The 20,567-nt window shown below is 39.8% G+C and overlaps 1 protein-coding gene and 1 long non-coding RNA gene across 2 annotated transcripts in view; one reads left to right on the plus strand and one right to left on the minus strand.

The window, feature by feature from the left end:
• Positions 1–4,896, plus strand: LOC123514866. The gene is made up of 5 exons (XR_006677719.1): positions 1–15; positions 250–298; positions 2,813–3,017; positions 3,509–3,693; positions 4,118–4,896. It is a non-coding gene; the product is annotated as an uncharacterized LOC123514866 (long non-coding RNA).
• The window catches only part of LOC123514865 (ribosome biogenesis protein bop1-like), a 27,213-nt gene continuing 9,248 nt past the window's right edge, over positions 2,603–20,567 (minus strand). The window contains exons 5-14 of the mRNA XM_045273126.1: positions 19,751–19,916; positions 19,157–19,257; positions 18,391–18,465; positions 17,586–17,742; positions 16,857–17,075; positions 16,217–16,320; positions 5,886–6,059; positions 5,025–5,170; positions 3,540–3,686; positions 2,603–3,006 (exon numbers count right to left, since the gene is read on the minus strand). Of these exons, the coding sequence (XP_045129061.1) occupies positions 2,853–3,006; positions 3,540–3,686; positions 5,025–5,170; positions 5,886–6,059; positions 16,217–16,320; positions 16,857–17,075; positions 17,586–17,742; positions 18,391–18,465; positions 19,157–19,257; positions 19,751–19,916 (1,443 nt within the window). The 3' untranslated portion in view covers positions 2,603–2,852. The remainder of the gene's footprint in view (positions 3,007–3,539; positions 3,687–5,024; positions 5,171–5,885; positions 6,060–16,216; positions 16,321–16,856; positions 17,076–17,585; positions 17,743–18,390; positions 18,466–19,156; positions 19,258–19,750; positions 19,917–20,567) is intronic.

Genomic DNA, 20,567 nt, shown 5'->3' on the forward strand with positions numbered 1-20,567 from the left:
ACAGGACGATTATAAGTAAGGATGAAATAAGGGATTTGTTCAATCAAGGCAATGACTGTGGTGAAAATTAGCTCTTAGTAAGGATTACGTTTATGGGTTGCTGTTGATTCCAGTCCGTGGTTCAGGGTCCTATCACGTCACGCTAGGTCATCTATCTACATCACTCCTGTAGATAGATAGGTACTGTAAGTAAGTGTACCACCACTCACTCAGTCCACTGCCCACAGCTGAGTAATGTTTGATTCTCAGGCCTTCACCAGGCTACATCACTTGGAGTGTCTTCAGTTGACTTAGAGTGGTAAGTAAGAGTTTGCTTTGCGGATTAAGACTTTTTATCATTCACTGAACCTTCAAAGTTTTTTTTTTTTTTATACAGTTTTACCCAACCATGTGAACTCATGATTTTCTGGGAGAAATGAAGTGAACTGACTGATGGTATATATCGTTTCCGTCACAAAAGAATATTTTTCGAGTTACGACTTTCAACTTCACCTCTCATTTCTAGCGATCGTAGGGGATTTGCGGGAAATCGGACTTTTGGGTGGGAGAACATTAAATCGAGTAGTGGGCATTGCAAAAGAAGTCGGAAATCAACAAAATCACATAAAAAAGAAAATACTTCGATGGCGGCGGAGACTGGATGCGGCGGCGGCAGCCGTTGCTTTGTTGATGGTGAGCAGCATTGCCTGCGCTACATTTGTCTGTATCCGCGACACCTCACCCCCGAAAGGGTTACTAATTAAAACCCAACATGCCTAATAAACTCTTAACGGGAAGGGCTGCGTACCTCCTGGTTCTCCCTCCCCAAGGATTAGTAACCAAACCCAACGTAATAACCTACACACACACACACACACACACAGTTTCTATAGATGAGTACGTAATAGATAAGGTACAAGGAAGAGATGGATGGGTCGTCACGGTGTATTTGGATATCAAAAAAGGCTTTTGACAATACCACAAAGACTTACGGAAAATAGAACACATAGGAGGATTACAAGGAAATATTTTAAGGTGGATGAGGGACTACTTAATGGGAAGGAAAATGAGGATTGTAGTAAGAGACATTTTATCAAGTAGGAGCACAGTAACTAGTGGCATACCACAGGGTTCAGTGCTGACACCAATAATGTTCCAAATGTTTATTAATGATATACAAGAGGGCTTGAGTAGCTACATAAATATGTTTGTAGACAATGTAAAACTCATGAAAGTAATAATAGCGCAATGAGAATTGTATGGAATTGCAAGGAGATATTGACAAGATCTAGGAGTGGAGCCAAAAGTGGCAATTAGAATTTAATTCTAAGAAATGCCACGTGATGGAAATGGGTATAAGTAATAAAAGACCTGTGTGGGAATACAAAATGGGAGAAGAGAGTATAATGAAGAGGAAGGAAGAAAAAGACCTGGGAGTGGTTATACAAGACACCCTGACCCTAGAAAGACACATAAATGGGTTATTTACTTCAACATACAAGACACTAGCAAATATCGGGGTGGCATTTAATTACATTTAATGTAATTGAACAATATAATGAAAAAAATCATAACCACTCTGATAAGACCCAGACTTGAATATGCAGCAGTGGTATAATCTCCACATATGCAAAAGGATATCAAGAAATTATAAAGAATTCAAAGGATAGCTACAAAGATGATGCAAGAGATGAAGACCTTATCTATGAAGAAAGATTGAAGGAAATGGGACTACCAACTTTAAGATAGATGGGAGACCTAATAACAAAGTATAAGATAGTAAATCGTATGGAAAAGATAGACAGACAAGATCTGGTAGCACTGACAGGTGAAGATAGACAGACAAGAGGACACTCCAAGATTATAAAGTGTGTTTGAGGAACATTAAAAAGTTTAATTTTTGACAGAATGGTGAACATCTGAAACAGTTTGAATGAAGAGATTGTAGCAGCGGATAATGTGCATATATTTTAAGAAAGAGTTGGATAAAAGTAGATATGGAGACAGTTCATTATGAGCCCTGCTCAAACCCTCTAATATACAACTAGGTAAAATGTGGAGTATAGGAAGAGTGGTGATGAGAGGGCAGCATTCCCTTGGACTTAGATTAATTACTGGAAAGTCAAGAAGAAAAGGTGAACAAAACTAAAGGCCGTTGTCATTACAATTTTAAAAGCAATCATAAAGAATTTTAGTCTTTATTTCAAAGAATTCTCAATTACCAGAGAGAGAGAGAGAGAGGGAGGGGGGGGCTGGGCTTAGATGGAGATGATAGGGAGGAGTAATGAGAAATATGGAAACAAGGAGGAAGTGGGGATGGAGAGACAGACCTGGAGTAGGATTAAGAAAGGTATGGCTTAATTTACATGTCATGGCATCAGGCCTATGTTTACTTATTAAAATCCTGAGTTTGCATATGCACTTAAGCCAAAAATATTGGGGTAGGAAGGCTGCTTCATCTGTACATCACATTACTGTGTTCTGATGGTCCAGCATAATTTTTTGTTTCCATGAATCTATAGTCATGGTCAGCTTTTTGTCACCCTATTCACTTTGACTCAATATATTCAATTGTTTAAATTCCTCCTGAGGCCTTTTTTCTCCAATGGGTGGAAAACATGTGTTGTAGCTTTTCATACTTTATTAACAAATTCAATATACCATTGCAATATTACTAGTGAAAGTAATGGAATTATAGCATAACTGCTGTTACTGATGCTATAATTGCTTTACAGAAAATGTTCTATGATGAAGTAAGTCATTGGAGTAACAATGTACTGAGTGAGTGGTGAAGTGTAATAATGATGAACCCAACTCCTTTTCACTGTCACAGACACACCACCACTGAGCAGTGTCCCTCCACAGATGACCCCTCAGTGCCACAGGCGGATGGTGGCATCAGCCCCAGAGGTGAAGAGGAAGGGCTCGTAGGGGTGCCAGGTGACGTCCAACACACACAGGTCCTCAAAGCGGGAATGTCCTCGCAGCTCCTTCAGGGGTACCAGGAAAGGGTCCTTCAGCCAATCACTGAAACCAAGGTGACAGTATGAAGTTCTGGTTATATGAAATTTTTTTTTTGTGTGTGTGGAAGGGGAATTGGCCAATGGTGTGTTCCATAGATTAAAAATTAAATCTATACTCTATGAATGCTGCAGAAGTTAATGAAGAAAATTGAGAGGGATGTGAAGACATTTAGGCTATATACCAGTAGAGCAGTCCTACCTGGGGACATTTATGGTCCCATTCCCAGAAGGGACACCAAGATTGGTGTAGGAGTTCCCATTTGTACAAATATCTTTGCTGCTACTGAAAACCATAAATTCCTGTTCCTGCTAGCTATAATCCTTCCACTCTTCTCACATTCTCCATCCAGTACTGTTCTCTCATTTCACTGTGTTTTATATCAGTAACAGGTATAATGTGTGACACATATAATGCAGATTAATTATTCTATTAATTCTCGCATCCTGTGCCAGCCCTGTACAAGCCACAAATTAATTATTCTATTAATTCTCACATCTTGTGCCAGCCCTGTACAAGCCAATGGTATCAAGACTTACTCATACACCATCCCATGAGACACGATGATCCTTCCTTCGTCCGACACCGAGGCAAACAGTGGATATTTGCGGTGGAAGGCAACTCCACGAATTGCTCCCTTGTGGAACCTCAGTGCATGAGGTGTCCTAGTGCACTCCATCTCAAACCTGCAAGGTAACAGAGGCTTAACATTGGTATGAGACATGCACCAGCTAAACATGACAAATTTACCTAAATTTATAATTTATCATTTGGAAAATCTAAATTGTTCAACAGGCTCCTTAAATTTATACAAAATGCTTACAGTGCCAATATAAAGACTGAAATACTTCAGAATATTTTTGAGAAAAAAAAACTGTGTGATGCACAGTCAACAACTACACATACTTTTTTGTTCCTGCAAGTGGCCTTTCCTTCCATCACAACTCTATACAAAGTCATCCTATGAATATTTATGAAAATTTATGAAACTAACCTCTTGCTTCACTGGTGTGATGGAGGTGGCAAATGCAAGGTGGGTACATATGCAGTAGTAAGGATTTAAAATCTATGAACCGAGTTTTTTTCCTCAACTGAAATCTGTCAATCATCTTTACAGATACACGGCAAGATCAATATTATTCTCCTAATGATGCAATTAAGAGAAACAAAGGATATAGGGATACTTCACCAGACCTATGAAAGGAAGTCTCCAGCATATCCACAGCTTTTTATCCTACCCTGCCATACAGATTCAGCTGCAACCGGTCAGAAATTTTTGTAATCTTACTACGGACTGATTTATATAGGTGAAGAAGTCTGTCTGGAAGCCTGTCTCCCATCCCATACAGCAGCTTACACCCAATACAAGTTAAAAGCTTCTTTCCTCTACCTCCATTAGTTTATGCAATAATTACTTGGCTTCTGATGACTGGACAAGAATAACTGCAGATTGAGAGAATGTCAGTTACAGTCATGAAACTGTTTAAAAGGTTTACACTAATTTTTAATGGAATTATCACACCACAAACTGAAATACAGTGATATGTAATGGAGAAAGTTTTCATGAGCATGATGTCATTGTCAAATTTTAAGTAATACATTGAATAGGGGCACTAAGCAACTTTTCGTACTGAGATGTTGCTGCAAGATAGCTGGTGAGTGCCATCTCACAGCATTAGTTCTCATAGTGCCATATTACCACTGCCTTGTGCCAACAGCTTGGCGTAAAAAAAAAAAAGCAGCCTTCTGCCCTTCCTTTAAACTACCAAAAATGTGACAACACCAATGTGTTTGGGACAACTTCCAACTTCCTCTATCACATACCAACTATTTTCATTTGTGTTATATTAAAATAACTGCAGCACAAGACAAAAAGCAATAAACATTTGTTATTCATATCTCCATTAATTATGCCTTGAGAATTTTGTAAATCCTTCACTCATTCTTGTGTCCAATGGTCAAGAAACAGAAGAGTACAGCATAGACTAAGGAAGACAGTTCAATCCACCAGAACGCTGCCTCACCAGTTCAGCTTGCGATCATATCCACCAACAAGGAAGTGTTCCCCGCCAGGATGAATGGCAATGGAAGACACCCAGCGGCTGTTTGCCCGAACCTTCTTGAGCATCCGCTGCTTCTGCAGGTTGTACACTCGGATGTGTGTCTGGCTCTGTTGAGAGGAGGGTAAGGGTTCAATATGATTTTTGTGTCGAGTTATGGGAGATAGACAAACCAGTAACAATATTTTTAGTCCCACAGTCATGACTAATGCAAGGTAGTCTGAAAAGGTGGCTGCTTCAAAAAATGAGAGCAAGTATTAAAACTAACAGGGCCGTTTCTTGCTATAGGTGGATTAGGCAATTGCCTAGGGGCCCCAAGCACCCAGGGGACCCCTAGGGTAGCATGGAAAATTAGAATTTCCCAAGGCACTTAGAGGCCCAATGAAAAGTTGAAATCTAGGGCCTCCAAACAGCATCTTGCCTAAGAAACAGCCCTGAAAACTAAATTATTAACTTCAAATCTCCCAGAAACATTAACAAGCAAGTCTTCTTTTGATTAATTCCTTAGAAACGTTACTTGTAAATTGATGAATAAACCACCTACAAATAAGACTATATCTCCCACTTCTAATTCCCCCACATTTTATAGATTCAGCACTCAGAATTGTGGTCTCTAGTGGTCTATGGTTCATGATATGCCTTAATCTAACTGCTGTGCTTCACTTGACACTACAATCACACACGATAGTGCAATTGCAACTTGCAAGGAACCAAAATTATTCTAACATGCTCTTAAGTGTTTTGCAGCCAGGACCTCCCTCCATCCAGACCACTACTGAAAGTTTGAAGGGTGGAGATGTGATGACGACAACAACAATAACTCACTGCCATGTAGAGGAAAGGATACTTGGGGTGGAAGTTCAGGGCCTGGACACGTCCCTTGCACTTGTTAAAGGGAACCTGTGACCGCCAGCGACTCAGCTGGTGCATCATGACTGAGCGGTGGTCACCTTCAGGAATCAGGGTGGCAAAGTAGTCACCCTGCTTGTGCCAGACAACCTGAAAAAGTATCTTATCTTAATGCCTCTCCTTTTCCAGCATATCACACTCACACACACTCACACACACACACACACACACACACACACACACACACACACACACACACACACACACACACACACACACACACACACACACACACACACACACACACACACACACACACACACACACACTCACACACACACACACACACACACACACACACACACACACACACTCAGTGGTTAGAGCGCTGGCTTCACAAGCCAGAGGACTGGGGTTCAATTCCCCGGCCAGGTGGAGATATTTGGGTGTGTCTCCTTTCACGTGTAGCCCCTGTCCACCTAGCAGTGAGTAGGTACGGGATGTAAATCGAGGAGTTGTTACCTTGTTGTCCCGGTGTGTGGTGTGTGCCTGGTCTCAGGCCTATCCGAAGATCGGAAATAATGAGCTCTGAGCTCGTTCCGTAGGGTAACGTCTGGCTGTCTCGTCAGAGACTGCAGCAGATCAAACAAACACACACACACACACACACACACACACACACACACACATACACTCACACCACGTAGTGTAGTGGTTAGCACAGTCAACTCACAATCGAGAGGGCCGGGTTCGAGTCCCAGTAAGTGGCGAGGCAAATGGGCAAGCCTCTTAGTGTGTGGCCCCTGTTCACCTAGCAGTAAATAGGTATGGGATGTAACTCGAGGGGTTGTGGCCTCGCTTTCCCAGTGTGTGGAGTGTGTTGTGGTCTCAGTCCTACCTGAAGATCGGTCTATGAGCTCTGAGCTCGCTCCGTATTGGGAAGACTGGCTGGGTGACCAGCAGGCGGCCAAGGTGGATTTTACACACACACACACACACACACACACACACACACACGGGACATCGTCGATGGCGGAGGTGGTCGCTGAGCTCCAGAGCAATCATCTATAATTCTACAGTTACCTAAGAGTAACCAAGGTGGGAAAGGAGCTGGTAATGTTTGTCCCGTCTCCATATAGTCATGTTAACTGTTGATTAGCAAAATAATGTCCAGTGAAGGTAAATATAAACTGTAGCCTGCGTTTGAGCCATCAGCTGGTTTGTTTACGTCTGCGCAACATGGCGGCCGTGAACTCGAAAGAGGAATCAGACTTCACAGGGTTTCAAGGAATAATGGAGAAGAGCACTTATGTGAAGAAAATTCTGGAGTTAGAAGGTAAAATTGAAAAACTGTTTGAAAAGTATGAGGGCCTGGAAACGAGTTATGACAATGTAAAGAGAGACTGTGCCGATATGAAGAAGGAAAATGCAGCACTGAAAGAGGAAGTTAAGCTAATTAAAGTGAATTGCGAAAAATGTGGAGAATCTCTAGGAAAAGTGATGGAGAAGCAGGCTGAATGGAAAAAAGTCAGGAAGTGGAAAGAAAGGAGGTAAATTACAAAGTTGCAAGTCTGGAAAAGGAAATCAAAGAGTCAGGGAGAAAACTTTGGGCCTTGCTGAAATTATAGATCAACAGATCATAGAAGAGAAGATAGCTGAGAAAGTGGTGAAGGTTATTAAGTCAAATGAGACATTGGTGAGGGAAACTGTAGACAAAAAGAGATGTGTGGTGATATTTGGTGTGGAGGAGGATAAGACACCGAGTAAAATGGAGAGAGAGAAAACATAAAAAGGTGATAAATAATATCATTAATGTGGTGCAAGAGGAGGAAAAGACCTAGTACAAGAAATAGAGGACTTCCATAGAATTGGAAAGTTCACAAGAGAAGGTATGAGGCCAATAAGAATCAAACTTAAGTCACAAAAGGATGTAGATGAATTGGTGGAGAAGTCATGGAGGCTAGCCCAGCAGGAAACAACAAGGAAGATTTGGTTGAGAAGAGATCTCGGTGAAAAGGAAAGAGAAATGTTAAATGAGTTGAGAAAGGAGGCTTTGAAAAAAATGAAGAGAGGACAGAAGAAGAGAAGAAAGAGTTTTTCTGGAGAATCTTGGATATGAGACTGAGGAAGTGGTTCATAACCCAGAAAAGTACAGCAAGAAAGGACTAAAGAAACTTACATATGAGCGAAATGTAATGTATTCCAACATAAATGGAGTGATATCGGGGATTTTAGAACTCAACGATTACTTGAGGGACAAGAACCCAGATATTGTGGGTCTTACTGAAACAAAACTGAGAGAGGGAGAAGACCTGATGAAGGTTGGAGAAGGGAAATATAACGTTTGGAAAAGAAATAGAGTAGGTAAGATGGGAGGAGGAGTGATGTTGCTGGTTAAAAAAGATATAAAGGTGGATCAAGTGAAAAAGGTATGGGAAAGGCAGAAGTGCTAAAGATCAGAGCAGAAACTAATGAAGGAAAAAAGAGGCACTACATAGTGGTGTACGTACCACCTAAGACAAATGCATGGTCAGTACAGGAATATGAAGAAATGATAAGTGATACAGGAACATGTCTGGAAGAAATGTTGGGTGGCTGTGAACGAACTATAATGATGGGAGATTTTAATTGTAAAGAGGTGTGTTGGGAGGACTGGTCAATGGAAGGATCAGAGACAACATGGGGAAATACACTATTGACACTGGCAATGGAAAATGTGTTAACTCAGTGGGTCAAAGAAGATACTAGGTTTGGAGGAGAGGGAGCATCGTCAAGACTGGACTTGGTCTTTAGTACAGAGCCAATGGTCATTGAGGAGATGAGGGTGGAGTGCCCTTTAGCAAAGAGTGATCATGCAGTTTTGGAGTTCAAGGTGATAGACGAAGAGAAATCTAGAAGAAATGAAGAATATAAAGTGGGAAGATGGAATTATGCCAAGACAGATTTTGGAAACCTAAAGAAATTCTTTCAAGAGACAAATTGGATGAAATTCAAGAGTGCTAAGGAGCAAATGAAAAGTGGAAGGAATTTATAAAAATATACAAAGAAGGTGAGAAAAATTTGTACCAATAAGACAACATAGAGAAGTTGGAAAGCAGGACTGGTTTAACGATAGATGTGAAAAGGCTAGAACAAGAAAAGAGGATGCATGGAAGAGGTGGAGAAGGAAAAGACGGATTAAGCAGTGGGAAAGTTACAAAAGAGCAAGAAATGAATATGTGTTGATTAGAAGAGAAGAAAGAAAGAAACAAGAAAAGGATATAATTGATAAATGTAAAGACCAACCAAGGCTTTTTTACAGACATGTGAACAACAACATCAAAAATAGAGAAAGTATTGAAAGTTTAGAAGTAAATGGAGTATACAGTGAAGATCCCAGGGAAATGGCAGAGGCTATGAATGGATGCTTTCGGAAGGTATTCACAAAGGAGACTGCTTTTGACAAACCACTGGTAATGGAACAGAAAGGGATTATGAAGGAGTTTCAAGTAACGGTGGAGGAGATCAAGAACATGATGGGGAGTTTAGAAGTGAGAAAAGCTGTGGGACCTGATGGGGTATCAGGATGGATTTTAAGAGAATGCAGGGAGCAATTGGCAGAAAAAGTTTGTGAAGTAATTGATGCCTCATTAAGGGAAGGCGTAGTGCCCCAAGACTGGAAAAGAGCTAACATTGTCCCAATCTATAAATCAGGTAACAAGAGAGACCCATTGAACTATAGACCAGTGTCACTTACAAGTGTGGTAGCTAAGATGTGTGAGAGGGTGGTGAAGACTAGATGGACAGACTTCTTGGAGAAAAATGACATACTTTGTGAGTGTCAATTTGGTTTTAGGAAAGGGCGTTCATGCACGACAAACCTGATATGTTACTATTCGAGGGTGATAGATGTAATACAGGAAAGAGATGGTTGGGCTGATGGAATATATCTGGATTTAAAAAAGGCCTTTGATAAGGTACCACACCAGAGACTGATCTGGAAACTTGAAATGGTAGGAGGAGTGCATGGCAGTTTACTAAAATGGATGGAAGACTTTTGGTAGGAAGAGAAATGAGAACAATAATTAAGGACAGACCATCAGAATGGGGATTGGTGGAGAGTGGAGTTCCACAGGGATCAGTGTTGGCACCAGTAATGTTCGCAGTCTACATAAATGACATGGTGGATGGGGTGTCCAGTTATGTGAGCCTATTTGCAGACGATGCAAAATTGTTACGAAAAGTGAGATGTGACAAAGATTGCGAACTACTCCAGGAAGACTTGGACAGAATATGGAAATGGAGCTGTACATGGCAAATGGAGTTCAACACGACAAAATGCAAGAAAATAGAGTTTGGCAAGAGTGAAAGAAGAATCAGGAGTATGTACAAGATAGGAAATGAAGACATAAAACCAGTCATGAAGAAAAAGACCTTGGGGTGACAATTACCAATGACCTATCGCCAGAGAGACATATAAACAAAATAATTGGAGAAGTATTGAACTTATTGAGGAACATAAGAGTGGCGTTCGTATATCTAGATGAAGAAATGATGAAGAAAATAATTACTGCAATGATAAGACCGAGGCTTGAATATGCAACAATACAGTGGGCTCCGAACTTAAAGAAACACATAAGGAAACTAGAGAAAGTACAGAGGGCTGCAACGAAAATGGTGCCTGACTTAAGAGATTTGACTTATGAAGACAGACTGAAAAGAATGCAACTTCCAACCCTGGAAAACAGAAGAGAAAGGGGAGACCTGATAGCAATATACAGAGTGATGATTGGCATGGAAAAATGGATAGGGAAGATCTGTGTATGTGGAATGGAAGAATGTCGAGAGGGCATGGGAAAAACTAAAATGGCCACTTATAGGAGAGATGTGAAAAATATAGCTTCCCTCATAGAAGGGTGGAAGCATGGAATAGTTTAGACGTGGAAGTGGTCAACGCAAGGAATATTCATGATTTTAAGAAAAAGCTGGACATTAATAGATATGGAGACGGGACAACACGAGCATAGCTCTTTTCCCGTATGTTACAATTAGGTAAATACAATTAGGTAAATACACACACACACACACACACACACACACACACACACACACACAGGGATGACACGAGGAGAGACTAAAAGCTATGGATCTACCAACCCTGGAACAGAGAAGAGAGAGGGGATCCGATACAAGTTTATAAATTGATTAACGGAATGGATCAAGTGGATAATGAGAAACTAATCCTGAGAGAAGAATATGACATTAGAAGCACAAGATTGCATAGTAAGAAACTGAGGAAGGGAAGATGTCTGAGATATGTTAAAAAATATAGTTTCCTGCAAAGATGTGTTGAGACTTGGAACAGCTTGAGTGAGGAAGTGGTGTCAGCAACGAGTGTACATAGTTTTAAAGAAAAATTGGATTTAAAGAAAAATTGGATAAGTATAGATATGGAGACGGGGCCACACGAGAGTTTTAAAGAAAAATTGGATAAGTGTAGATATGGAGACGGGGCCACACGAGCATAAAGCCCAGGCCCTGTAAAACTACTAGGTAAATACAACTAGGTAAACACACACACACACACACACACACACACACACACACACACACACACACACACACACACACACCAAGCTCAGATTGCTGTCTACCTAACACTCCACACGCTTGGAGTGAGAACCGTCACTAGTACAAAAGGGCAACCAGAGCGAGTGAACAAGTGTACAGAGTGAACGTAGCCTGGTGGCGTGTACATAAGAGTGATCGGAGGTGTTGGAACCTCCGCACTCCAAACGACAGCGCAGAAACCACACAAAGGCCAGCCACAAACAGCCGCCAACGTATCCCACCATACACACAAAGCTACCAGGCCTGGCCCCAGTGACCACACACACCCACACGCTCCCAGGAAGAGTGAAATGAAATGGATAGACCCATAAGAAATAAGTTACCAAATTCAAAATATACCGATGAGACCCAGGGAGCAAAACCAAAAGTAGCCATTCAAAATATGAGTCCATCTTCAACAGGAGCAACAATGCAAGGCAGATTGGTAATGTTAGAAAAGACATTTGAGGAGTTGAAGGAATTAAAAGTTCAGAGGAGTGAGGAGGAGCAGGATAAAGAATTCCGCAAGGCTTTGAAGGAAAGAGTCAAGAGACTGGAGGAAAATGAAAACGATTGGTGGATGAGAATGCACACTTGAGAGTGAAGGTTGAAAAATATAAGAGACAGTTAGAGGAGAAAATGGAGAAAGTTGTAAAGGAGAAAGATGACTTTAAGGAAATGATCAGTGAGCAGAATGAAAGGTTTGAAAGGGAATGGGAACTGAAGAAAACACAATGGACTGAGTCGAGGAAGCAGAGATGGTTGGATTACAAGAAATAATTAAAGATCAGTTGAATGAAGACAAAAAAGAAAGGTCTAAGGAACTGGTTATTTTTATGTTATGAAGAATAAGGAAACATTGATAAGAGAAATAGCAGAAAAGAAGAAGTGTGATAATATTTGGGATGAAAGAACAAAATATAACATATAAGCCTAAGAGAATTAAAGAAGAATTAAAAATGGTAAGAGAACTGTTTAAAAATCTAAATGATGATGAAAAAAAAGACCTACAAGAAGTGGAGGAGATCCATAGACTGAGTCCGTACAAGGAGGGAGTAAGGAGACCGATTAAAGTAGTACTGAAGTCACAACAATCTGGAGGATATTTATATAGAACATCAAAGTTAAGAGAGGTAGAAGGTTGTAAAGAGGTGTTTGTGAGAAAAAATAGAAATGAGGAAGAGAGGATAAGATATAAGGAATTGTTGGAAGAGGCGAGAAGGAAAAATGATGAGCGGTCTGAGGAGGAAAAAGAAAAGTTTTTGGAGAGTTATAGGAGAGAGTCAGAAAGTGGTATGTGGAAAGAAGGAATGCGGAGGAACCCCTAGAGGGAGCAGTGGGTGGACCGTAATGTATACTAATATAGATGGGATACTGTCAAGTAGATTGGAATTGCAAGACTATATGATGGTGGAGAAGCCTGATATAGTGTGTTTGACTGAGACAAAATTGCATGAAAAACAAAGGTAAATTTGGATAATAAATATAATATATGGAGAAAGGATAGAGAGTAAAGGTGGAGGAGGAGTTATGATTATGACGAAGAAAATAAATGTGGATAAGGTTTGGTATGGGAAGAACAACGCAGAAGTGATAAGCATAAGGATAAAAAGTGATGGAAAAGAATTAATAATCATGGTGACCTATGTACCTCCTAAAACAAATTCTTGGACATTAAGGAATACGACAATATGATCAAGGATACTTTACAGAGTTTGGAAAGTGTATTATCTGGAAAAAGAAAGGTGATACTAGTAGGAGATTTTAATTGTAAGGAGGTGGATTGGGAAAATCTAGTAAGTGGTGTTGGAGAGGAAGCATGGGAGAGAGATTTCTTAATCTAATGATGGAAAATATGATGGAACAGAGGGTGAAGAAAATACTAGATATAGAGGAGATGATGAACCGGCTAGACTGGATTTGGTGTTAACAAGAGAAGTGTACCTATGTGGAGATATACAATAAAATGTCCTTTGGGAAAGAGTGATCATGTGGTTATGGAAATGCAGATAGCAACAACACAGCGAAGGAGAGATGAGACATACAGGAGTGGTAGATTGAATTATAGAAAGATGGACACAGAAAGTTTGAAAAATTATTTCAGAAAATTAGATTGGGAGGAGATGTTACAAATCAGAGAAGTGCAAAAAAATATGAGATTTTTATGAAATATTATAAAGAAGGAGTTATGAAATTTGTACCAAAGTATAAACCGAGAGAGGAAGGAAGAAAGGATTGGTTTAATGCAACTTGTGTTAAGGCTAAGGAAAAGAGAGATGTGGCTTGGAAAAGATGGAAAAGAGCAGGAATATACTAAATAAGGAGAATTATAGAGTGGCGAGAAATGAGTATGTGAGGGTAAGGAGGAGGAAGAAAGAAAATTTGAAAAGATATTGTAGACAAGAGTAAGGAACATCCAAAATTGTTTTACAGGTTCATAAATGGTAAACTTAAAAGAGAGAGTCCATTGAAAGATTAAAAGGAGAGCAAGGGATAGTAGATGACCCTAAGAATATAGCGGAATTGCTAAATAATAGGTTTCAACAAGTATTTACTAAAGAAACAATGTTTGTAAAGCCTCAGAATGTACAAGGAAATGTGCACATGGATGACATTAAGATACCTAAAAGGAGTTATATAAAATGTTGGAGGAACTTAAAGATGATAAAGCGATGGGACCAGATGAAGTTTCAGGAAAATTATTGAAGGAGTGTAGAGAAGAATTGATTGATCCATTATATGATATTATAAGGTGCTCATTAGAAACAGGGAAGTACCAGTAGAGTGGAAAAGAGCTGAAGTGGTGCCCATTTATAAGGGAGGCAGTAAGGAAGAGCCTCTTAACTATAGACCTGTGTCTCTAACAAGTGTGGTCGGTAAGATTTGTGAGAGGGTGATAAAGAAATATTGGATACGGTTCCTGGAGGATCATAAGTTATTATCGGATCATCAATTTGGCTTTAGGAAAGGGAGGTCATGTGTAACAAATCTACTGAGCTTTTATTCAAGAGTGGTTGACAAAATACAAGAGAGAGAGGATGGATGGACTGTGTATATTTGGATTTAAAGAAAGCTTTTGACAAGGTACCTCACATGAGACTGCTATGGAAATTAGAGATTTATGGAGGACTGAAAGGAAAAGTGTTAAAGTGGATGGAAAACTACTTGAGATGGAGGGAGATGAGAACGGTAATAAGGGATGCAAAGTCGGACTGGTTGGTGGTGGAGAGTGGAGTCCCACAAGGCTCAGTGCTGGCACCAATACTTTTCCTTGTATATATTAATGACATGCCAGAGGAGTAAACAGTTATATTAATTTGTTTGCGGATGATGCGAAGTTGTGTAGGTGTGTGAAGAGTGAAGAAGATTGTGAAATTTTACAGGCAGATCTGGATAAGATTTGGGAGTGGAGCAAGAGGTGGCAAATGGAATTTAATCTGAGCAAAAGTCATGTGATGGAGATGGGAAGAGTGGAAGACGGCCAAGAGGGTCATATAAGATGGGTGAAGAAGTAGTGTTGAAAAAGGTGGAAAAGGATTTGGGAGTGATAATACAAGACCATGGGCAGTTTGAGGCTCATATTGATAAGATGTTTGGAGAAACATATAATTTGATAAAAATATTGGATTAGCCTTCCATTATATGGATAAAGATATGATGAAGAAATTAATTAGTACGATAATTAGACCAAGATTGGAATATGCTGGAGTGGTTTGGTCCCCTTATAAAAAGAAGCATATAAGGAAGTTGGAGAGATTGCAGAGAATGGCAACAAAAATGGTTCCGGAATTGGCAGAAATGACCTATGAGGAGAGATTAAAAGAAATGAATTTGCTTACCTTGGAACAAAGAAGAGAAAGAGGGGATTTAATACAGGTTTATAAACTGTTGAACGGACTGGATGAAGTGGATAATGAGCAAATGATGTTGAGAGAGGAAAATTTAAATAGAACTACGAGATCGCATAGTAAAAAGATAGCCAAGGGAATATGCTTGAAGGATGTGAAGAAATATAGTTTCCCACAGAGATGTTGAGCTGTGGAATAGTTTGAGTGAGGAGGTGGTGTCAGCGAGGAGTGTGCATAGTTTTAAAGGAAAGTTGGATGTGTGTAGATATGGAGACGGGGCCACACGAGTATGATACCCAGGCCCTGTAAAATTACAACTAGGTGAATACACACACACACTCCATAACACAAACCGTCCTACCACACTCTCTCTTCCTTGCCTGTCATACTCAGAAGTAGCAGGAGTATTTTATTTCCCTAACGTTTCGCTCATAGGGCTTCCTCTAAGGAAGACCTATGAGTTTCTTTTCACCACCCATCCACCAACCTTTTCTACATTGTTTCTCCTCTGTACAAGACATTGTCTCCCACTCTCTTCTTCCTGCATGACTCATTCACTATTAGTTATCTTTCTTTCCATTAGTTAAGAGTTGGACACATGATTGCATAACCAGTTCACAGAGTTCACACAATACAACCCTTGTTAAGACAATGACTAGAAATAAGCTAGTAAAATGATCTGTATTCACATTCCTTTGTTCCCAAAAACTTGTGCATGGAATCTACGTACTTAATTGTCTTTCAGTTATGTTACTCTACAGCATTCCTACTACTAGTGAATTTGTCTTTTGCTTGACTGAAAAGTACAAAAAAACTATTTGTTTCCCAGGCAAACTAATTCCCTGCCTTAAGATGCATCAGAGTCCATACCTGTTTGACCATTCTGAAGTGCTCCAACACAATCCTGTAACCCTTGGCCCACTCATCTGGTGTTGGTTTCTTCCATGTCACTGCAGTCTTCACACGTTCCGGCTCTGCAAAGTTACAAAGGAATTAACAAAATGGATCAAAGGGAACAAAAAACTTACAATCTTACCCTGCTTGCAATATGAAGACAAATCTAATCATCCATGGTTGTTATTGAGACCTAGAAGACCATAATTAGCTACTCCCAGACTAGGTGCTTCAGTGTTCACCAAGGAAACTTTCCTACTCTCTTACAATTTATGGAAGAGGTTTTCAACCCAGGGGTTCACGAGAAGATTTCCAAGGGTATTTAGATGGCTGATCTAATAATATCATTTGCAGTACCATTGCATATTGAGTTAGTGTCAGTCACTAAATTAACATTGTTTGATGTCAGATTACTGATGGGTTTGGGTAGATGATCTTTTAACTCAGGAGATTCTTAACAAGAAAAAGATCTAACAAGACCAAAAGACATCTCCCTGATCTGACTCCTCCCTTCACAACAAAAAAAAGGTAGACCTACATCAACTAAAGAACCACAACCATCTCTCTGATCTGGCTCCTCTCATCACAACACCAAGGTTCACCACACAACACTCACGGATGTAATCTCCCTGGTCTGGCTCCTCCCTGAAGACAGCGTTGGTCTGTTGCACCACCAGCTTGTCCATGAGGTAAGTCTCAGGATTCAGAAAGATCACCTTGTTCTCAATCACAACGGCCACCAGGAAGAGCTTGCTGGACGGGTTCCACGCCACACACTTGACAGCTGCCTCAACATCAAAGCTGCGCAGACAACGCCCAGTGCTGATCTCCCAGACTGGATAGAGTGGGACTTGCATTAGAGATCAATACAACACATTAGAGACAATGTGATACATACAATGATAAAGGGACTGTAGAGTTAAGCAGATAAGCAAGATTAGATTAATATAGCAGTGATTAATGTAGATAAACAAGAGAGTGGGATTAATACAACAAATTAAAGATAATGTATATATGCAGAGATATAGGCATTGTAGAGCTGAGAGTAGATAAGCAAGATAATCAATCTAGCCATGAATAATGGAACAGATTAAATAATATAATATTGGCATGTATAAGAAAAGATGATGTGGAGATGAGAATGACTATGATAATATTAAGACATAAGAGATCAGCAATAGCAAGTAATAAATTCATAAACTCTCAAAACATCAATAGTTACAATTAATATACCAATACACCCTCAACACATCAATAACAGCAACCACACACCCTAAACACACTTCACCAGACACATGCACAGATAGAAATAACCGGCACAAAGCAAGGGGCAGCAGTAACTCACTCTTAACAGTGTGGTCATCTGAGCCAGAGGCGAGATATTTGCCCTGAGGGTGCACTGAAATGGACCTGATGATGGAGCGGTGGCCCTTGAAGATGTGGCCCATCATGGAGGGGAATGGCCGCAGGTCCTGAGGCTTCGGCAACACAGGGATCAAGTCCTGTGGGTGACCAACCAGCCTTGAGCTTCATGCAGTCAATAAATAGAACAGACACAGAATTTGTAAAAGGACCACAGTGAATAAAGGGCACTAAAAAGACACTGAGTAGTGTTTAACATTGTCATCCTGCCTCAGTAAAATATTGAATATGTAAGACTTTGGTATCAATGTTACATAATTTCCCAATCACATTCAGTTATCATCTCAATCACTATTAATATTTTTTTGGCATACTGTTTCCATTTTAAAAGAACATCAAACAATCTCTTCCTCAACATGACATTTAACAAACATTTGCTAATGCTTTAAAAGGACATGACAAATCTTTCTCTTTGAGAGAAAATTTGTCACTATTTTTTTACCTAACCATCTCTATACCAAGCCAGATATCACACAAGGGTCAAACAAAGCACCACACATTCATACACACAACATGGGCTCTCTTAGCTCCTCCTCCTGAGGTGTATCCCAAGTTACATATACTACTTTCCTATCTTAATATCCCTCCCATCCTGAGCCTCAGCCACCTGACACTTCTTCGTGTGTGTCTGGGATGCCCCATCAGCCTACACTGTTCCATCCTGAGCCTCAGTCACCCCACCCTCCTTCTTGCAGTCTGCAATGCTCCACTGTGCCTTGCTGTCTCACCTTGGACTCTGCCTTCACCCGCATCACTCTCTTCCTCGGTGCAATGTAAAGATCCAAGCATCTCTCAAACCTCTCCTGGAAGAGTTATGGAATGTTAGCAAATTCACCACACACAACAATTAAATGTCACTGATAACTTAAATGGTACTTGATGACAGAGAGGAAATTTAAAATGGCCATTCAAAAAACAAATAAAAACTTGAAAAGCAACATATAGTGGTTGGGTTATTTTCTCTCATTTCTTAACAATAAGGCCAATGGTATCAGTGTTGCTTTTTCACCAGCAAACCAAAAGAAAATCAGACAACTTTTTTATTGATTATCCAGTAATTATGTTTCAGTTGTGAAGTTTTGAAGACGTTTTTCTTAATTCTTGTCTTTATGTCCTTAGCCACACTCATTAAAAAGTAAGAAAGACCATTTGAAATTTTCTTATAATTCTCATGTAGTTATTTTTTAGGAGTGACATTTTGAGAAGCTTTTTAAAATTCCTTCATTCTTATCACTGAAGCTCTTAGCCAGACTGATTTAATTGCTTCAGAACCATAATGCATTTTCATGTTCCTTCTTATTACTATTTGGTGATCATATACAGCTTCAAGAACTTATGTGGGGATTAAGATAGTCAAGACTCCGGTCATTAATCTTATGATCTTCATAGACCCTTCCTAATGTAAATAAAACCATCTAATCATACCCAAAACTCAAGGTAGAAATGCATCCCAGTACTGAAGGAGTTAAAATAATATTCAGATGGACCACTTGCCTTGATATAGAAGTGATAGCCGGGCACCTTCCGTAGACTCTTGTAAGGCTCCTTGTTGATGGGAAGGTACTCTGGTGGAGGGTTGTACGACTGACTGTGACCTGCAAGGCACACACACAGCATCTCTTCAGTTACATTCCCCTCAAAGTCATATTCTTCAGTCTCCACCACATAAAACATTCCTGTACTTTTTCTTAAAATACTTCAACACTCAGCCAATGCAAGGACATTTCAGTACTAAGTAATAATAAAAAATCACCTTGAAAATGGTTCAGTACAGTCATAGTTATAAGTCTAGTAACTTGTCAAACTTATTTCCAGTGTTCAGTTTTCATCTATGAAGACAAAATCAACTAGTTTGTCCAAGATTAACTCAGCATTCAATGATAAAGTTTTAGTTATCGTAAAGTTAGCAATCATAGTGACCTGCCAGATTAATTTGCACTGTATGTAATCTTTCCTTAAGTCTTACATCCAATACTCACAAAGACAAAATTGACAAGTATTCATGAAGACAACACCTCAGCACTCAAAAGATCAACATATAAGACAATATTAGTACCTTAGCATCCCAGACACAACCTGAGCACTCACCTGGAAGCTTCAACTTGGGTGCTGGCATGTGGTTGTGTATTCCTCTAAGTCTCTCCGTGTTGGCCCACAGATCGTAAAAGTTGTGTTTCTCTTCTTTCTTGTGGGTGTACTTGATGAGCCCTCGCCGAATCTGCTCTGCTCTCCTCGCCACCCAAGCTGCCTCACTCTGAAACATATTAGTTGTTGTGAGAGGACAGGCAAGGCTGACAGGTAAGGTTTGCACAAGTGTCCTGATGTAGATACGAAGCCTGGTGAAAGCTTTCCCCCCCCTTGACTGAGAATAAGGCTGACGTTCAGAATAATGCATAGCAAATATCTTTACTTTATTGTAATCTAACATTGAATGACACCAACACAAACTACTAAGTCTAGACATTCCTCTGAAATGTAGACAAGCTTCAAAAAAAGGGCCAATGTATAGGGTAAAGTGTCCAATAGGTACACATCAGCCCATTAGGTGTGTAATTAGCATTTAAAAATCTTCACAGGATATGACAAAACTTGACATTAAAATTTGGTCACATTTTTAAACTTAACCATTGCCTTCATGTTAACAGGTCTCAACAGTTGGGTTTCTTATGACTGAAGAGATGCAGCAACAAATATAAGTGAAGGTGTAAAAAAAAAAAATGTATATTCACATGAAAACCTAAGGTTTAAAACTTCTTTTTCATGTTTAATTTTCTAATTGAAAATTACAACTTTTCCTATTTGTAGATTCATTTTGTCATGGAATGCATAAGAAAAATGCATTAGGACTGCTTAGAAACAACAGATAGAGGCTGAGGCTGTGTGTGTACCTATTGGATTGATCCCA

This window comes from Portunus trituberculatus, chromosome 38, assembly GCF_017591435.1.
Source record: "Portunus trituberculatus isolate SZX2019 chromosome 38, ASM1759143v1, whole genome shotgun sequence".
Taxonomy (NCBI): domain Eukaryota; kingdom Metazoa; phylum Arthropoda; class Malacostraca; order Decapoda; family Portunidae; genus Portunus; species Portunus trituberculatus.